The following is a 15030-nucleotide window of genomic DNA, read 5'->3' as shown; positions in this document are numbered from 1 at the left end:
AGCGGCGCACTTCCGTTACAGGGTACTCTGGGAGATGTAGTTTCTGCGGGCTGCGGGCCCCGGCCGGCCGGAAGGAGCTTCCCAAATCTCGCGAGAGCGGGCGCGGCGCGGTGCGGTTGCTGCGATACGGGCTCAGGCGCCTGCGGCGGCTTCCCGGCCCCCGAGGCCTCCGGTGAGGGGACGGGGCTGCTGCCCCGGGAAGCGGAGCCCGCGCCTGGCTGCGGCTCTGCGGGGCTTCCCGCTTCTGGGGTAGGGGCCGTGGGCGCTGCGACCTCCGCGCCTCCTCGGCTGCAGGCGCCCTCAGCCGATCTGGTGCGGGCGGCGCGGGGGTTTGTGTCGCTTCAGGGAACAGGGGAACTTCCCGCCTGTTGGTGTCATGGCCAACAGTTCCACCACCTCACAGGCCCCTCCGAGCAACTGCCTGGCAGTTTCAGCGGCCCCCAGGCTGTGTCCGGGGAGGAGCTGCTGAGGAGCTGATGGGGGCTGCCGGCGCCTGCCAGGGCTGGCACAGTCTGGGTTTACACTGGTGTCTGGTGACGCCTGCAGGACTGTCTCCAGAAAACCTAAGTGGATATCTGTAACAGCTCTTCGCTGCCGCGGTGTTTCATGACAGACTTGAATTCGTGGGCAGATGCTGAAACACTAAAAGCCACAAGAGTTAGCAGGGATTACCTGTTTAACAATATGAACTGGGATCACTGAAGAGGGACTGCTGTCTCCCCTTACTGAAGGACCTTCTCTGGTCCTTTCTGAGCACTGTGTCTCCTACCATGCTTTTCCAGCAAGGAACTGCTTCACCAATTTCTTAAGAAAACTGAACTTTTAACAGGGGGAAGAATTAAGCTTTAAAGAGTTGATCTCTTGTAGTTTGTGCAAATTAAAGGAGTATTTCTATCCTTCTTTCCAGGGAGAAGTTCAAAAGGGAAACAATATGGCCAGCAGTCACAGACCTCCAATAACTCGTCCTTCTTCAAGAGCAGGAATAAGTCTGACCACAAGGCCTACCTCTTCATCAAGGGCTCCATCAGCAGCCAGAATAGGAACAGGGGTAGGTCAAAGAAGTTGATATTAACTTCAGTATATATAGATTTTTATCTTTTTGTTAGTTTGTTTTGGTAACGTGACTGGAGTGATGGTTTCTCAGGAAGAATTTTAAGATTTTCATTTTGGAGAGATTTTTATTTTCTAATTTTGACCAAAAGGGGTCAAGGAGGTCTTGTATCAAGGGTTCACCTGGGAGACCTTAATACCATTGATGTTGTGGACAGAGGGAATAGTGAGCAGCTGCTTGAAAGTAATCCCTTACCTTTCTGCAGTGGGCATTTGAATGGAGCTTTGTTTACCTGAAGAGATGTAAATGCTAAAAGATTCTTATAGGAACAGTATAGAGACTAACTTAAGTTTTTAATGGCTTTGGTAATTGCATAAGGATAATAAATTCATAATTCAGAGTTGGGAGGTTTGTGGGGGTGTTTATTTGTTTGTTTTTATAGATGCCTCCTAGTACATCGAGGCCTGTTTCTCGTGGTGGTTCTTCGACTACTGTAGGAGTCTTATCATCTCAGATTAAAGTTGCAGACCGTCCAGTGACTCAACAGGGATTAAGTGGAATGAAAACTGCAGTGAAAGGTACTTTTTACTGGAAATAGCTATCAAGGTGTCTGTAAACGTTTTAAATAATTCTTTGGGTTTTTAAAGGAAGACTTTTCATAGGTGAATAAACTGCAGAATTAATATCGATGATTAATAAGAGTAGGAAAAAGGAACTTTACAGCATCAAATGGTGTCTTGTCACTGCAGAATAATTAAAATACTATGTTATATAGTAGCTGTATAGCTGAAAAAGTAATGTTTATATTCACAACAGTTTGAAATTAATTTCTGCCTTTGTTTCTTTAAATAAGCCAAAATCTGATTTAAGAACGCTGAGAAGATGGCAGCTCTCTGCCTGCACATTCTACAGATTGTTTTCATAATTTACAGTTCATTTAAAATAAGGGGGTTTTCTAGTAAAATTTCATCTTATTCTCCTTTGCCAGGTCCTCAGAGGCAGATAATGGATAAAACGTATTACCTTGGACTGCTGAGGTATGTCTTAACAACACATTCAAACTGCAAAAGGTTTAATGCTCTGTTCCCTTTCTGACATTGTTTGTTGTGCTTAACAGTAGCGTAGGATAAGTGGTGTTCAGTTATAATGAAATCTGTTCTCTTATAAGAGTTAAGGTCATTTTTCATAGGGTTTGTAGGAGAAAAGGAATCATATGCTTATGTCCGAGTACAAGTAGATTCCTTTGAAATTTTAATATTAAGCTTGCTGACTTAAATGCAATCCCACAGTGTTACTGACAGGAGGGTCACTGATTATGAGTTTCCACCCTAACGCTGGATAGGTTTGATAGCTCCATCACAAACTAAGCCCTTTTTATTGTAAACTTCAGGTGGTTTGCTTGGATTATACATTGAGCTAATGCTGATGAAGGCAAAGCCTTGCAGAAACTGTATTTCATGTGCTGCTTTGTCAGTTGATCATACTGCAGTATTGAATAAAACCTCCTAAAAGATGTCATTTTAACTATGGATGATATCCACTTTCTGTGAAGTGTTACCATGATTTTTTTTTCCTATTTGAGAATAATGCTAATCTGTTTCACCCTCAGGGATAAAAAGCTAATTAAAACATTTCATATCCAGGTTTTCCAAGAACTACTTAGGACTTTATCTGATACAACTACTCTGCTATTTTCCTCAGCTATCCACCACTTACTTGAAATACTGATTTGAAACAGTGCAGTGTAAGAAAGGCATTCTGATTGCACATCTCTTGTAGTAAAATATAATTTATTTTCTATGTGTGTTTTAGTTGTAAATTCAAATATTAATGATTCTTTTTGTTTATTTTTTTTTCAGAAGCAAAACAAATGAGCTCACAACAGAAATTAACAAGCTGCAGGAAGAAGTAGAAATGTACAAGCAAGAGAACTCTGCCTATTTGACCTATGAAAAAAGGTGAGATGTACTGCAGCTAATGCAGTGCTAACTTTATCAGTCACAAGACTATTCTCTGGTATTGTGCAGGCTTCAAGGAACCATTAAATAATTCTTTCATTATTTTATTTTTACATATATGAATCTTCCCATCTTAAGTTTGGTTTTTTGTTTTGTATTTAGGGCAGAGGCTTTAGCTGGTGAAATCAAAGAATTTCAAGGTCAGCTAGCAGACTACAATATGGTATGCTGCTATCACTTTTGATACTGAATGCTCTTCTTTCTCACATTTACTTTGTACTGCTTTTGCTTTACTTCAGCATCTTTTTTATTGCCTTTTCTCTTTAAAATGTGCAGGTTAACAGTGCTTTTTACTCAGTTATTGGAATAGGAAAAGACGGAAACTAAGGGAAACGTAAAAGAAAAAAGGAAGTATACTATACATTAGGAGAAGTGGTTTTACATAGATTTAAGAAATCACTGCTGCATAATATTTGTGGGTTTTGTACAACTATATATAATGATGATTACTTCTGAAAACTACATGTAATCTATTAAGATTCCCAAATAATGTTTTTTCAGTTTGCAATAACAGAAAATTTCTGTGTTTTCATGAGCTCTTTGTGAGTTGCTACCTATTTGTGTGATGACTTCTTTGTTGTTGTATGTATTTTAAAAAAGGAGAGCAGTAACAGGTTGGAATTCTGTCTCATTTCAGGTTGTGGATATACTTAACACCAATACAGATACGGCAGAGGTGATTCGAGATTACAATATGGTAAGAATTAAGATATTTGCTATATTCGAACAGTGAAGTGATGTGTGTTGTGTACTTGGTGCTTCCAACATATGACATATATAAAAAAGCATAGCACTAACTTAAAACTTACACATTTTTTCTGGGTAAATAATACTGACCATAATATTGGCAGCATGTTTGTAGTGAGACAATTGTCTGAACTGTTGCATTAACAGCCTCGTGATAGTTTTCTGTGTTTTAGATTAGAGAAGGCCGCCGTCCCAACTCAAATGATGAGTGTTAAAATATATCCTTTATTTGACTGGGAAGCATAAAACAGTAGTCCTATGAAAAGCAAATTCACTAGACTGCATGGCGTTGTAGAGCTGCCTGGTCTGGAAATTTAGTTCTCTTTTGTCATCTGCCTTTTAAATTACTCCATTGTAATAAATATTAAACAGGTCTTTGACATGGCCAGCCATAAAATCTATGGGCTTTGTTCTTCCTTTCTTTATTTCATAACAAAGAGTATTCCTCTAAATATTAAGCTGTGAATTGTATTAAGCATGTTCCATTTCTTATGATCACTTTGTCCATAAGCAACATAAACTAGTGTTAGGAAAGGTTATTTTGGTATCTTGAAATACCACCTGAGTATTTCTCAGTCAAACCATTTTTTCCCCTACATTTGATTGAAAAATAAAGTCACAATGTCTGTGTCATAAAGAGAAGAATGCTTTGCGAGTGTTAGATTTTAATTTCGTTTGTAGTCTTAAAGAGTATTTTACTAAGTATTCCAGGAATAGATCCTACAGTAATAGTTAGTTAAAGTGATTTGTTACAAACTTGATTATATTTCTTTTTCAAACAAAAGATGCTGTCTTACTTCCTTTGGTTTCCAGTGGAAGACCGCAATTTCTGAAGGTCTTTCCTGAGTATCAACTGCAAAATACCTCTGGAGCAGGAGACTTTTGCTGCTCCTTCCTCTACTGCATCCTGAGCATCCTCTTGTTCATTTAAAGCAAACTTCTAAGCTGTGTTTAAAATCTGTATCATATATTATATCAAAAGATTTACTTTTTTTTTTAAGTTGAAGGTTCAGAATGACCGAGACGCTCAGAGTGTGGATAAAATTTTCACAGAAAGACAGGCGTAAGTACATGAAGTATATGCTTTTCCAAAGGTTTTAAAATCATAACTGAGCTTGGCAAAATCAAGGTATTGTGAAATTCAGAAGTTCCTTAACAGTGCAATGCATGCCACAAGTGTTACCTGGGCAATTTCAAGGTGATACATCACTGCCAGGCTGCAGCTGGAGTTTCCGGTTTTAAACTCTGAGTAAATGCTGTGGTGATACTTAACCGTGTCATCCAGGAGGAGTTACGTGTCTGTGGAGACTCCAGTCTCTTGATAACTTGCTGTCAAGGGTCTGAGTTTTGGAGGTTGTGCTACAGAGTAGCAGAGTGGGGAAAGACAGCAGAAGTGGGCACTGGAACAGAGAATTCTGTCTGGTAAAGTATGGGTGTGTGGAGGGGAAGAAGAGGACAGCGAGATGTTTGCAGTAAGAATGTGTCAGCTTGTGTAGTGATAGGCTGAGAGGGTGAGTTTCTGATATGTTTAATTTAGGTACAGGAGAAAGAGGGTCCTGCTTGTTGCCAGAAAGAGCAGTGTCAATTATGAGATTTTATGTAAAGTAAGCAATTTTTAAAACGGTTTACCATTTATCATAGAATAGTTTGGGTTGGAAGGGACCTTCAAAGGTCATCTAGTCCAACCCAAATTTAATAATAAGTCGCTTTTCACTAATACTGCAGTTTTCAACATCGCAAATGTGTCTATTTCTGAATGCATTTTTAAATGTTAAGGAAATATTAAGAGAAAAAACTTGGCTCAGTAGCAAACTAAGACATAAAGACATTAGATATGCAGTAGTGATAATTTATGTCTGGACTGTATGTGGACACGTTTAAGAGAATGGAGCGGTCGGTGTTTCTTGCTCTGCTAATTCAGGTGAAAAAAACCCCAAATGCTCTGCTCTGATTGTGTTAGTTTTGCCTACTAGACTACTGAGCTGTGACACCATTGATTTGGATTTAGTCCCCACTCTGGTCTGGTCTGCTTCAGCATTTTAGAGAACTTGCTTGTGCTTTCTGGACTTTTTCCCAATTAAAGCATCAATGACAGTGCCAGCTTCACAAGGTACTTGGTAAAGACTGTCTCATGATAAGCAGTATACAGTAAGCTCTGCCCCCCACCATAAATAACCAAATAGGTTTTATAAAAGGTGGATTACGACTATTTTTTGCATGTTTTGAAATATTTGTTGTGACACTAATGCATGCACATCACCACATTCTCTAGCTTCATAATTCATGCAGTAATACCTTGTTATGGATTTGACAAGATGAAAGGAGACGGGACTGCTTAGCTTCATTTTGTATTGTACTTCAGTAGTGTAATGCAGATGTACAAGTCCACCACAGTTTTCATAAGTCAGTTCATCATCCATTGTTTATGACATTAACTCTCCTCAGTTACATAAGAGTCTATATCTATATATTTATCCTCAATAAATCCATCTTCCCCAGGCACAAATGCATGAATTTTCTCAAATATTACTGTGGCATCTTCATTGTCTGTACCCGATACTGTAGGGGAAGAACTCATGTCAGCTGAGAACTCCTGTTCAAACATCTCTGAGTCACGTTCTTCCAGACGACGGTGACGGTAGCTGATCAGATGTTGATACCATGTTGGGCACTTTATAGCAGTAAAAATCAGAAGCGTAGTGCTTAGGACAAACCCTAGGACACCTGCTAGGAAGGTCCAGCTTTTGCCAAGACGTGGTAACTCTTTAAAACAGACGGGGGAAAAAAAAGAGTAATTTTTGTGAGAAATACCAGCAGGAACTCTTTGATTTTTATTTTTTTTTGTAGTTAAATTGAGAACTCGTAAAATAAATAATGACAGGCAGTTATACAGTGTCTCAGAAGCTTTAGTAGAGTGTTATTGCTGTGCTATTGGGGAGCCAGTAACATCATATAGACCAACACTGCATATACATCCTATATTTCCTAGCGATATAAATCCACCATGCATATTTATAAAAAAAAAATAGTTTAGAACCCAGATAAAGTTCTGAGGTCATGTAAAAGATCAAATAGTCTTTTTTTTTCAAAATTGAAAGTCCAAGATGGGGCTTTGGAAAAAAAAAATCAGTAATTGACTTCAAATTCTATTTTCCAGGCTTAAATTTCTGCATGGTGGTAATGTCCACACCCTAAAATATTACATCTTTTCTTTGATGTATCCTTTCAATTGTATTTCTTTTATAATAAAAGTTTCAACAGACTGTAGTTGCCAGTAGTCTTTATTTATAAGCTGGTTTTGTGTGGTGGCCACTGTCCTAAAATCATTACAGCTGCTACAGCAGAAGAAGTGTGTGGCAGTGAGATGGCTTACAATTTGTGTATGTGTCTGGAGACTGATATTTCTTCTGCATTAGCCAGAAGCTAGAAGTAAATCTTTTCATTATGGAAGAGTGGAGTACAACATAAAATTGCATGTAAAAAGAAAGAAAGAAAAAAATCTTTACCAAAAGAAGAGCTACAGTATTACAGAGCGATGCTGGATTTAATGTCAAAAGATGAAGAAAATTAAGCAGACTATCATTGAAATTTTCCAAGAATATGGGATAGGCACATCCACGTCCTTTCCACTGAACAGAGTTGAGGGCAGGAATAAAATTAATAAGCTTACTCACATTTTAAGAAGACAACTATATCTAGAAAGCAGTTAGTTTGGAAGAAGTAATTGATTTTTTTTTAAAGTTACTTGTCTGTTTCTGTTAGGAAGAGATCTGGACAATTATCTAAATTTCAGCCCTTTGAAACTGTGTCATCAGTTTGTACAACCATTTGAGAACTCAGGTGTGGTTTATCTGTTTTTAACATTTATTCAGCAGAGCTTAAAATTCACCATAATGTGTCTAGTCTACCAAAACCTGGAAGTATTCTTGCTCCATAGCCCAGGCTTTTATGGAAGAATTACAGTGTACTAGGAATATAAAACAGTATGGAATCATGGACCAGCAAATCAAACAGCTTGTAAGCAGCAAAGCAAAACATTGATATATTACCTGCATGTGTTCCATTGTTTCCAGTGATGTTTTTTGGAGTCAGAGTTGTTAGTAAGGCACTCCTTCTAAGCTTAATAGCAGAAGTGGAAGTGGTAGTGTTTTCTAAGGAAGCTTTTTGAGTTTTGCAGTCAGCTAGTAGGATGGCTGCTGTCTGGATGGAGAATCTTTCCTCGGTGTTTGGAAAAGTACATGTAGTGTTGTTTTCATTTTCTGTGAATGTGACCAGCGGAAAGGCTGTGAGATACTGGTAATTAAATGGCACTCTAGTCCAAAAAAACCTCATGGATAACTAAGGTATTACTGCAAAAAAAGTTGATGGTGAATATTATCCAGATCAGGGAAAAAAAAAAAAAAAACAAACAAGATAAGGCTACTTGATGTAAATGAGCATCAACTGCTGCAACACTTACCAATTGCCACTCCAGAGGCAGTTAACCTGATCTGTAAATCAAGGAGGTCACAGGAGCAAGTCCATGGGTTTCCAGATAAAACAATTTTAATCACTTTCAAAGCTGATTTTATATCAAAAGATTTCAGCAAATTATAGTGTAGGTTTAGAACTGTCAGACTGTTTAGGGAGGTAAATACACCTGAGTCTAGTTGAGTAATCATGTTATAGGATAGATTCAACACTAACAGTTGATTTAAACCTGCAAATGCTGCTTTATGAACTGTGCTAATCTGATTGTTGCTGATATCCAGAATTATGAGTTTTGTCAGATTGCAGAAGCTGTTATTATACAGTAGGGTAATCATGTTTTCATTTAGATAGAGTTCAGTGAGGTTAATAAAACTTTGAAGAATATCTTTGTCACTATCTTTTAAAGTGATTTTGTTATTTTTCAGGCTTAAGTTAGTAACATTTTGGAAAAGGTTAGTGGGGATATTAGAGAGGTTCTTTCCAGACTCCTCACAAGTGACCTGTTGAAAAAAAGACAATGACAACAATTAAATACTATAGGAAAGTTCTAGTGATTAAAGTGTCTCAGCAATGACTATTAAGGGCATGAAAAATCTTTCTTGTATTTTTTAATGCCAGCATTTTAAAAGACGAGTTCTACTGTTCTTCATGACATTTTATTTGTGTTCCTTAATATGCTCATAGTCTGGTGATACAGGGGAATGAATCCTCCTAGTGTATTGAGACCTGAAGTTTCAGATCATTTACTGCTTAAACTGTTTGAGATGCAAGGCTCTTTATGTGATGATCATCCAAAATATAACCAGTTTGGCATGCTATTTTGGAATCAGTAGGGCTATCTGTTTTAGAATTCTGTGAGCAGGTTGGCTGGGTAGAAAATTATTCCTTTCCCACATAATCTGGAAAGAAGGTATCTTAGAGGAAGTCAATTCAAGGCTGAAAATCAATACAAGTATGCTTTTTCAAATATACTGTTTTGTTTTAAAACCAACTATGTTTACTCTTTAAAAACATCTTTAAAACAGACCTATAACAAAACATTAAGTATATATTTTTATATATTTAGTATTTTTATATACACTATATACAGATACGCTTATATATGTACTCTATGTATATGCTTATTTTTATATATGTATATATATATATTGCACTTCATTTTGTTTTTCTGGGTTGAAGTTTAGCATAGCTGCAGTCTTTTCAGGCTTGAGAGTGTTTACTCTCAATACGTTGAAACATTTTTTTTTCCAAAAATAGTAGATTTCTGTATATGTGTATCTATACATCATTGCAGACTACCGTTCAGTTTCAACATACTTGAACTGTCCTTAAAGGAAAGTACTGGAAGTACTGGAAACAGATTGTTTGTATTATACCTCTTCCTAAATAAGTAGACTCTGTTCAGCTTGTTAATGCTGTGACCAGATTGAGTCTAGATAGCTTATTTTAAAACACATGTCGTTGAAGTGCTTTTTCTACATGGTATACACCAATTGTGTGGGGGTTTTTTGTTGTTTTTCATGTTTGTCCCAAAGATAAACAAGCAGTAGATGCAGTACTGGACCTGTAGGCAGTGAGTCAGAGCAAATAGTTTTATCGCTTAGCTGTTAATCAAGACTTCTTCCTTCTCCTCCATTCTCCAATGCATACAAAATCCACTAAATTAATCACTGAAAAATAACTTTCAAAATGTTTCAAAATGTTTTACAAACTTGCGTTGGGCAAGTACTAATTCAATGAATCTTTCTAAGTGGAGCGGTAGTTCTCTGTGTCTACATAACTGTTGCTTTTCAGTTCATTTCCAAAAGGATAAAGGAGGCACTACTGTTGTCTACAAAGAGATTTAACTGAAATATAAAACCATCTCTAATATGTTTCAGTGTTATTCACCCACTTAAAATGACTGTTAGCAGCCTGTTGTCCACTGTGTGGAAAACCATGTCTTCTTGTTTGTCTCTAGGTGCTTCTTCCTTTGGGAATTCTATGTTTACAAGGTAGTTTTTTAAATGCATTTAGCTTCTAGTGTATCTTTCAAAAATAAGGATAATTTACATACACATAAAACTTACCATTTGAGAAGTACTATTGCAGTCAGCAGTGACTGAATTTAGAAACAGTGTTCCAGCCCAGATCACAAGCCAAGAGAGTTTCATGTTTAGAGCCTAGCAAAAAACGACACTTTTGTATACCAAGACCAGAATACCAGTGTCTTCCCTAGTGGTAGTTCACCAAATTAATAGATACTGTTCTTTCCATGACAATTTAATGAATTTTGTTCTACATAGGTATTACTAAATGCAAAATTAAGAGGCAAAACATAGGTTATCAGAATTAATGCATGCAGCTTTCACTTAATCGACCCAAACCTAAAATGCAGTGAGCAGACTGTATTAGCAAATACTAAAGGGATTGATTGGACAAATTAGTAGACAACAGTTTCATAAATAGATAAAATTAATAGGCCAGGATGTAGTCATTAATATTCCTGTTAAAGCAGTTATATGTACTGGAAGACTATGATAGGAGTAAACTGCAGAAAATATTCAGACTTGTGTGCTTTCTAAATAATTTCTGTTGTTGCACTAGATTAATTGTTGGTTTATCCAGTCAGATTTATGTTCTTACAGAAGTTATTAAGCAGGGGGTTTTTGCATTTTTAGTTAGTAGATTGATCTTGTAATCTCTTTCTTATACATCATATAACAGAGATCATATGACATAAACCTGGACTTACGTATACTAAAGGTGTAGTTTTTGCTCTGATCTTTGGAACTAAGTAAACATGGTTCAGTCTTATTCTGGAGGTTTTGTACAGATTTGAACCTTATTTTTTGGGAGTCAGGAAAGTTTTTCTGACAAATGGTATGACATTAACTTCTCTCAGAGAAAGTGTCACTTATGTGTCCCCTTTGAATTGGGCATTATTTGCAAGATCTACTGATTTTGAACGTGAATGTTAAACCATCTCTATAGGATTTTAAATCAGTCCTTGTTTATTTCAGACTTAAATTAAAGTGTTTTGTAAAAGGTAGATTGTCCCTTTGTTTTTACACTTTTTCTTAAGCATCTGAAGAGGAAAGACCGTGGGCTAAGTGAGCCTCAGTATGTCCTTCCCAGATTCCTATCTTCCAGGTTAAAAAAGACTCAAAAGATAAGGTGTAAGATACTTGTTTACAAGTGTTTATTGTATTATAACTTGAGCTGTGGAGATTATTCGCTGAATTTAACGTAGAAAAGGGGGGAGATTACATAAGGAAGCTCAATTGCACGAAAAATGCTAAATATAGGCAGACAGCCAGATTCCTTAAATTCCACCAATCCTTAAACAGAGTGCCAGGAGGCCTTTGATCAGTACGGAGTAAATGAGGTCACAGAACAAATTGCTCAAGTCTAATTGATTGCTTCTATACCTTTGTATGTCTGAGTACTGACCTTATTCACCCAGCTGAATCATCCTGGAAGCTTACTAGCTTCTTAGAAAGAAGGTGGTAAATGCCACTTAACACTGTTCCAATCTATTGTGCTTTTCTACTGCTGTTGGAAATTTACATTAAATACAAAAAGAGTTCATAAACCTTTTTGTTAGACATTATCAGTGGCAGGGACAAGGGGTACTAGCAGCAACAGCCAGTGTGGTGTTATATTCTGCATTAGGTGTTGCTCTTGTCCATGACAATACTGGTGGCCTTCATAATTTTTGGGGCCAGTTTGTATTTTCCTAGTGGAAAACATGATGCAGTTTGAGGACTCCAGGTATAGACTACGTTAACAGTTGGATTTCGGGGCTTACTTGGACTTCAAAGACATCACTTTCAAGATGTTCAGAAACAAGTGGGCCTTAACCAAGCAATCTAGAAACACGGAATAATAGTACTATTGCAATTTGCAGATTAAAAAGACTGTCTTTAATTGAGTGGGGAAAACATATTAAAATATTGTTTTAAAAATCAGCCTGTAAGTTAATAACAATCAAATAGAAAATGAAAGTTAATTTAAAAGTTTTTGAAAACTTCAAGCAAAAAGTTAATATGTCTCAATGAAGTGGATGCCATTGACTTGAAAAATCCTTTCCTGTCTAAAAATTCGCTCTACATATGTCTATGTCAAAAACATTGTTCCTGTTTTTTACTTTAGTTTCTACTGAAAAGTTAGGGAGGTTCTTAGAAATTTGATTTTCTACATTACGTGTGTGGGAACCCTTATAATCAGTAGAAGAACAGAAAAGCACCTGTAATTTAGTGACAGTTTAGCTGTTTACTAGAACAAGACTTTAAGGATTGCTGTTTAAAGTAATTGCTTTAGAAAGAAACTGAGCCTGGCAGAACATTGGTAATACCTTGACATTTCCTTGTAATTAAAAGCATTTTCTTAAAAAGTTTTCCTCTGAAAACTTTAAAAAATGTTATCATTTAATAGGAATGTAAATCATATTGTTTTTCTTATATTTGTAAAGAAAAAGGCAGATTTGGGGAAGTAATGGACTTTAGATAGTCTGGTAGTCTGCTTTTCAGAGAGGAAACTGACTGTTCCCTGCTGAAGCAGAATTTACTTAACAACTTGGCATGTTCAAGGTTCATAGTAATTCCTGCACTTTTAATGTAGATCTCCAGATGTACTTGTTTTGAGTCTAGCAACAAAATTATACTAACAAATCTTTGCCTACATTTTGAAAAAGATCTGCCAAGGGTCTTACCTTTCTGTTGCTTCTTAGAGGCAGCATATGTACATATGTGTAGATTTTGCAGTGCACTGACAAGAAATAATACGGTGCAACAGCACTTTGTTTTTGTTCAACCTTTGCACCTGATGAATAAGCAGGCAGTGTAAAAAAAATAATAAACCTAGAAGATCCTTAGCAAAAGATTGACCAGGTTGAGCAACTTCTTATAATCATCTTGAATTTAATTGGTTCTGCAGCCAATAGGGAAGTCTAACAGTAGTATGCTCAAGTGTCAAGTTCCAGATCATATAGGAAGAACTGAGTTAAAATGCCACAGGGAATTTACAAGTAAGTTGGGTCATAGTCAATTAAAGAAATGCTGGAGACAGAAGAAAACTTGCATTTTTTTAAGTTAGCAGTCATCAAATGAAGAGAATGTCAAGATATTTGCATACTGAAGTAAAGGTCTGTAGTAGTTAGCTAAGTCTGTGTTACATTCTTGTGTTGTAGAAACATCAGCATCAGAGGAGTTGTGCGATGTGATACATAAAGCTCATTATTACAAAGAATTACAACCGCTTAAGGACATCTGCTATATGGGCTATAATTCAGGAAGAAATTCTAAAAACAAATGGTACTTGCTTCGATTTGAGTTCATGTCTATATTCAGGGTGAAAAGGGGATTATATTGATAGACAAGCACTATGTTCAATAAATTTTTTCATGCATTGGTGCCCATTTTGCACATCATCAAACTACAAGACGGTTCAGTTTTCTCTCATTCTCCATTCCTTTCAAATATGTGGCTGTAGAAACCATTTTACTTTATTATTCCTCTTTGATGTTGTTGCCACTTTGATTTTTTGCTTAGTATCTCTGCACATTCTGCAACTTTTCCAAGCCTCAGCCCCAATTTGGTTTCATCAGTAGTCTTCAAATTACTTGTGGTAATTAATTGTCTTCCTGTGACAGCCATTGCTGATGCTTTTATTGCCCCGTGGAAAATCACTGAGTTTTGACCTGTCAAAAGGTTTCTACCAGAGAAGATGAATCACAGCTAAGTTAAACACTTCTAGTCTCAAGGACATACTGGATCACATGAAGGATTTAGCCAGGAGTCCATCTCACATTACAAGGGAGACTTGCCTCAGTGAAAGTGTCCACACATATTTTACGTCTATGGGGCGATGTTTTTTTCCTTGCTCTGCCATTCATACTTGCAGTCTCAGGCACAGATGAGAAAAATCCAGTAGACCCTGGAGACATCACTGCCCTCAGTGGTGGCAGCTGCTTCCACATGGTGTTTTGGAACACAGGAGAAACGTAGCAAGCAGTGTTCTTTTCTCCCTCCCTAGATGCCCCAGTGATCTCCAGGAAAAGGCACCATGTTTGTACTGAAAGACAAGTTCCCTGTGATTGTTACTGACAGTCCCTCCAGGTGAATTACATCTAGTATTGATACATATTTTGGAAATCAGCAAATTTAACATTTTCTTGAATTCATCATTGCAGTTTCTTTTTATTCTGTCATGCCTTCAGTTGGGCTTGATTGAGAGAAACTGTTGCTGCTGAGACCTTGCAACAGCTTTTGTAGGCCCAGATTGAGGAATGAGGAGCCTCCAATAAAGAAGTGATATGAAAGCTCCCTGCCAACTACCAAGTTCATGCCTTCCAGAGGGTCTTGAATGAAACCACTGTCACAGCTTAAGAACATGCTTCACTTAAAAAATTACTCCTTTCCACTACCAAGCATAATGTAATTGTCCATTCACAACTGGTGGACTTACAGTGAGGGTCTCTTATTTGGACTGGGTCTGAACAAACCTCTTTTACTCTCATGAGGGTATTCCATTTGATGTCATCATAGAATAGTTTGGGTTGGAAGGGACCTTCAAAGATCACCCAGTCCAACTCCCCGCCATGAGCAGGGACATCTTCACCCAGATCAGGTTGCTCAGAGCCCCGTCCAGCCTGGTCTTGGAATATCTCCAGGGTTGGGGCATCTACCACCTCTCTAGGCAACCTGGACCAGTGTTTTACTACCCTCATTGTAAAAAATTTCTTCCTCGTATTTAGTCTGAATC

The 15030-nt window shown here is 37.4% G+C and overlaps 2 protein-coding genes across 4 annotated transcripts in view; one reads left to right on the top strand and one right to left on the bottom strand.

Annotated features, from left to right (window-relative positions):
- Positions 1-49: 49 nt before the first annotated feature.
- The window catches only part of IFT74 (intraflagellar transport 74), a 39133-nt gene continuing 24152 nt past the window's right edge, over positions 50-15030 (top strand). Inside the window, exons 1-8 of one of the 3 annotated variants that reach the window (XM_065046314.1) lie at positions 50-172; positions 908-1048; positions 1494-1629; positions 2040-2088; positions 2911-3009; positions 3172-3232; positions 3707-3766; positions 4818-4879. In XM_065046314.1, coding sequence (XP_064902386.1) covers positions 932-1048; positions 1494-1629; positions 2040-2088; positions 2911-3009; positions 3172-3232; positions 3707-3766; positions 4818-4879 — 584 coding nt within the window. In that variant the 5' untranslated portion in view covers positions 50-172; positions 908-931. Of the gene's footprint in view, positions 313-907; positions 1049-1493; positions 1630-2039; positions 2089-2910; positions 3010-3171; positions 3233-3706; positions 3767-4817; positions 4880-15030 lie in introns of all 3 variants that reach the window. The other 2 variants (XM_065046315.1, XM_065046316.1) reach the window with 2 other exon arrangements.
- On the bottom strand, positions 6104-13069 carry LRRC19 (leucine rich repeat containing 19). Its single transcript, XM_021298894.2, has 5 exons — positions 12980-13069; positions 10356-10448; positions 8276-8786; positions 7866-8075; positions 6104-6579 (listed from the first exon to the last, which is right to left on the bottom strand). Exons 1-5 carry the CDS (start codon positions 13004-13006, stop codon positions 6248-6250), a joined length of 1173 nt encoding a protein of 390 aa, XP_021154569.2. The 5' UTR covers positions 13007-13069; the 3' UTR covers positions 6104-6247.

Source organism: Columba livia, chromosome Z, assembly GCF_036013475.1.
Source record: "Columba livia isolate bColLiv1 breed racing homer chromosome Z, bColLiv1.pat.W.v2, whole genome shotgun sequence".
NCBI classification, from domain to species: domain Eukaryota; kingdom Metazoa; phylum Chordata; class Aves; order Columbiformes; family Columbidae; genus Columba; species Columba livia.
The sequence above is the reverse complement of the archived record's forward strand: the minus strand, read 5'-3'. Positions and strand labels throughout refer to the sequence as shown.